At 39.8% G+C, this 4678-nt stretch overlaps 1 protein-coding gene across 1 annotated transcript; it reads left to right on the plus strand.

Moving 5' to 3' along the window:
- The first annotated feature begins 1128 nt into the window (after positions 1-1128).
- Positions 1129-1556, plus strand: LOC118753581 (cuticle protein 16.5-like). Its single transcript, XM_036488464.1, has 2 exons — positions 1129-1134; positions 1233-1556. The coding sequence occupies exons 1-2, from the start codon at positions 1129-1131 to the stop codon at positions 1539-1541; spliced, it is 315 nt and encodes a 104-aa protein (XP_036344357.1). The 3' UTR covers positions 1542-1556.
- Positions 1557-4678: the final 3122 nt, after the last annotated feature.

Below are 4678 nucleotides of genomic sequence, written 5' to 3' on the forward strand. Positions count from 1 at the left end.
TAACAAATGTAATTAGAACGAACAGGGTAGAGGTAGGGATCCAGATAGAAAAAATACAAAAAATATAATCTTAAGCAAAAGCAGATGTATGTATGTACGTGAATAAATATGTATGTATGTAAATAAATAAATTAATAAATATATATATTGGTAATGAGACAAACTAGATATGTAACGTAAGTTTCACTTCTTCAGTGTGGTCCAGGCACAATTACTTTTTTATATTTAGAGCCGGTTTTAAAATTTATCTGGCCTTAAACACAAATTTTGTTCTGGAAAAATGTGTTTGAAGGGTAGATAAATTACAAAAACCCACTTCAGAAACGGCACTTAAAGACTTCAGTCAAAATATTTTGGCAAAAAACTGCTATTTGCGTGACCTTCAAAAATCTCTTTATGTTTTCGATTCTGTTGACAAAACTTTTAAACATTTTTATGCAGGCTTTTAAGCCATCATCTAAGGTAATTTTTTGGAAAAAAAGTTTTTCAAAACTAATTATATTTATCAAAAATTCGGTGCTTGGAGGTATTTTCAAATTGGTCTTAATATGTTTTCTAAATATTTTGGCGAAGGTCTTCAAATCAAATAAATTTTATAAGTCCGCTGGAAAACCCGTACCGATTTTTTTTTTCGTAGATGCACCCTAATGTGTGTACATATGTACGTATGTACATGTATAAGGACAAGCAGCATAATTAACACAAATTGTTACTTCTTGCTTTTGGTGACTTAAGCGTAAAATGTTGCCAGCGACAATTTGGTTTCTTTTATCTGCATAAGCAAAATCATTTGATGTACTTATGTGAAACCATTTAACAATTTAACAGTTCTTCATGCGAAATGCGCAAAAACCCATAAGTACAGAAGCAGGAAATAAACGCAAATAAATTGGGCCATTACCGGTTTGCAAAGTTGTAATTGTTGTACTTGCTTCTGTAAGCTAATTTCCAATAGAATTTGCTGAAATCAAAAAAAAATGTGCTCAGAGTGTGGGCGAATTCTTTATCTAAGGCAGTGCAAAAAAGTTTTTGCTATAAATAGCATTTTCACCGAGTACATCGATATCAGTTTGCCAACATTCGTCATAAAGTATTAAACTACAAAAACCAAAAAAATCATAAATTAAAATGAAAGTAAGTAACAATAAACTTGGAAAGTTTTTACAGTTTACCAGAGTGAAATATTTTACTAACTCAAAGTGGTTAAATTTTATTTATCCTTTTCGTTTTAGTTCCTCATTTGCTTGGCTCTTTTCTTCGCTGTTGCCCAGGCTAATCCTGGTTTCGTAGCTCCTTTGACTTACTCCGCAGTGCCAACCGTTGCCACTTACGCTGCTGCTCCTTATGCCGCCTACTCTGCCTATGCCGCTCCAGCTGTGGCGACTTATTCTCACTACGCAGCTCCAGCTGTCTACAGCGCTCCAGCTGTCTACAGCGCTCCAGTTGCTCGTGTCGCTGCCGTGGCTCCAGCTGTCCGAATTGCCTCAGTCGCTCCAGTTGCGTACGCAGCGCCTGTTGTGTCGACTCTCTTGAAGAAATAAGCTGTTATAAGATTTTCCTGGAATTGCTGTAGTTGAAGAACCTGATTAAAAAAAAAAATTATGAAAAAAGAAATCATTTTATTAATTTTAGTTTAGTTGTTTCGAAATCATTCCTATCCACTGTGAATCATTCGTTTTTTTTAGTATGAACTTATTTCTTATCCGAATTCATTTTCTTCTACTTCTTATTCTTGATTGTCAAATTACGCCAATTGGAAACGCCAAATGAGGCCAAGTCTTTCCTCTTGGTATTTCCAACGTAGACAAGGCCTTCCACTTGCACCACCAGCGGGTACTAGATCGAACTCTCACAAAGCTGAACCATTTGCATACGTTCGTACAATATGGCGTAGCCAGCAAAGCCTCTGTTTCTTATTTTTCGGCTCAATTCGGTAATCGCGCAAAGGTCCAAAAACCTTCCGCAGAAAGATTCTCTGAAAGCCTCCAACCATACATCAGAACGGGCATGATATATTGTAGATTTACTAAGTCTAAAGCCACACCGATAAGGTCAGATCAGTTCGTGGACGGTGAATAATACGCTCGAGAAGTTTATTCCGAGGTAGTTGACGCATATGTCGGCGTAACCTTCCTTGTACATATATTGTGCCGACCACATTTGCATTCGAGTCGTCAAATATACTTATATATTCTGCATAGGAGTTGATGCATGCACTTTATTGACTTCTTGCCGCTGTATTTGAATAGCTCACCTGGCAGGCCGCTTCCTCCAACAGATTTGTTTTTCAGAACTGGAAAACACCGACTCCGTTGTCATGGAATGAATGCCTTCTTCACTTGTTTCACTCCTATTACAGTTCAGCAGGTTATAGGATTGCCAAGTTGAGTGCATTCTGGACATCAGTCACCAAGTTGCCGTGCTACTCTTAAAATAATTCTCTCCGGTATTAAAACCTTCATTCAACACATGAGTTACAAAACATTCAGATACAATTTTCGTGCACTACTTCTATCGAGCAAGATGTCATGCTCTTCGCACGTATGTATTTTAGCTTCCTTTTTCATCTTTCGAATTATACGTCCATTTTATTTTCTCAATTCCCTGAAGCTCTTCCATACGGTTTGCGCAGCGCTCGATCGATGCTTATTTATCATCCTCTTTTCGGCTGATTTTCTGGCCGAAATCTATCAACTTTCTCGCCGTCGGTACTGTGTGAGAGTACCTCTGAGAGTCTAGTAACGAAGTTAACGGCTGTTTCTTGTAATTACAGCTTTTGGAAGTCGAGCTTTGCTTGCGTTGCTCCGCTCGCATTTGTTGCCGCGCAAAGACGTTAACGAATCTCAACTGTTAACTGTATCGGTCTGTTATGCGAGTCAATGTATTGTTAGTAAGTCTAAAAACTGGAAGCCGTTCATCTATCACAATTTGATCGAAATGGTTTCTCATTTTCAATTCCGAAAAGAGGATTGACCTTCTTATGGTGGAACTTAGTGCATGTTTCCGGCCTCAGGAAAGTTGATAAGTCACAGTCCGTTATGCAACGTTTCGTCGTGGAGGCTAACATTTTACGAGGGTGGGACCACAGATCCCTTCTTACCCACCCTGTTATTGAAATAGCTTAGCACGATTTTCCATCGCGCTCGAAGAGTTGATAGAAGCGAGCTTTGGCCGCTTCCACCTTCTCTTTGAAAATAATGTCACAATTAACAATTTTACTAAAAAAACTATTTCTACCCAAAGTGAAAGCTTTCATATCACTGTAATCCCTACTTATTAGGAATCGAATTTTCAATACAAATGTTTAAGATTATAATCCCTCAAAAACGTCCCCTTTCAAGTGCGTTTTTGGGAAGTATGATTTTGATATCTTAAGCCGCAGATATTTAAATACAAGTATTTTTTGCAGTTATAATTTTATTTCATCAACATTTCAGTCAGTTGTCATTTGTCTCTCGGATCTACTTCGAAATGATACTATTAAGCCCATACACTGATTGCCAACTAAGCTGCTGTAAGTTTGGCTGCTGCGAATTCAGTTGCTGCCAACTCGGCTGCGGCCAGCCCAACTGCCGCAAGTTTGGCTGCTGCCAGCTCGGCTGCTGTAAGTTCGGCTGCTGCCAGCTCGGTTGCTGTCTGTTTTGTTGCTGCAGGTTCAGTTGCTGCCAACTCGGTTGCTGTCCGTTTGGCTGTTGCCTATTTGGCTGCAGTCCATTCGGCTGCTGTCCACTTGGCTGTTGCCTATTCGGTCGCTGTCCATTTGCCTGTTGCCTATTCGGCTGTTGCCTATTCGGCTGCTGGCTGAAAGTCTGAGGCAGCGGCAAATTTCTCGGTTGTCCGCTCAACGCCTGCGGCCTTACTATTGGTCTTCCCTGTCCATCCCGTGTCACCGTCACAGGTGCGGCCAATTCCACTTTATTCACCACCAGACCCAGCTGACCATTGGTGAGCAGGGGAACCTGTCTTACTTTAAGAGCAGGATAGAGAGTCTGCTGAGCGCTGGCGAGAGTGATATACGCCAGAAGAGCGCTTGAAGTCAGGAAGTTTTGAACGGGGAGCTTTAAAACAGAGTAATTTACATAAGTAACCGATATGTGTAAATGGAATTTAAATTTTAAATCAATGCGCTTCAAGTACCTTCATTTCAATGCTGAATTGTTCTGTCTGACCTTGTTGAGCGTTTGGTGTGCTTTATTTGGACAGAAGGCGTTACGAGTACTTTTATATTGCGCCTCCTTCAGGTTGGCGTCGTTTGTGGCAGTACGTGCTGTTATGTTTTATTTTTAGATTCCTTTATCATTTCGGGTCAAATTCAGTGAGCAACCTGTGATGAAGTGTCACTCCAGTTATGCTGTTGCAAACTGAAACACCTGTTGATGGGGTGTGTAAATTACTCATTCATCAGAATGCCGATGAAGCACAGACGGAAAAGGCAGATTGCAAGCACGTGGAAATAATTCGAGTGTGGCGATTATAAAAACCTGATTTAGGTTTGAGACAAAGCCAGTAGCGGGGGCGGTGAAAACTGACAAAGGGGGCTTGTATACTAAGTATTAAGGAAATTTTACAGCCATTGAAAAATATACATATTTACTAACAAAAGAAAGTGAAAAGTGACCCATATTTTATGCAGATATATGTTTATATGTACATCTGTACGGGGTGGTCCTTACAGTGG

Source organism: Rhagoletis pomonella, unplaced genomic scaffold, assembly GCF_013731165.1.
Source record: "Rhagoletis pomonella isolate Grant_MI unplaced genomic scaffold, Rhpom_1.0 Rhpom_scaffold_02640, whole genome shotgun sequence".
In the NCBI taxonomy this organism is placed as follows: Eukaryota; Metazoa; Arthropoda; class Insecta; order Diptera; family Tephritidae; genus Rhagoletis; species Rhagoletis pomonella.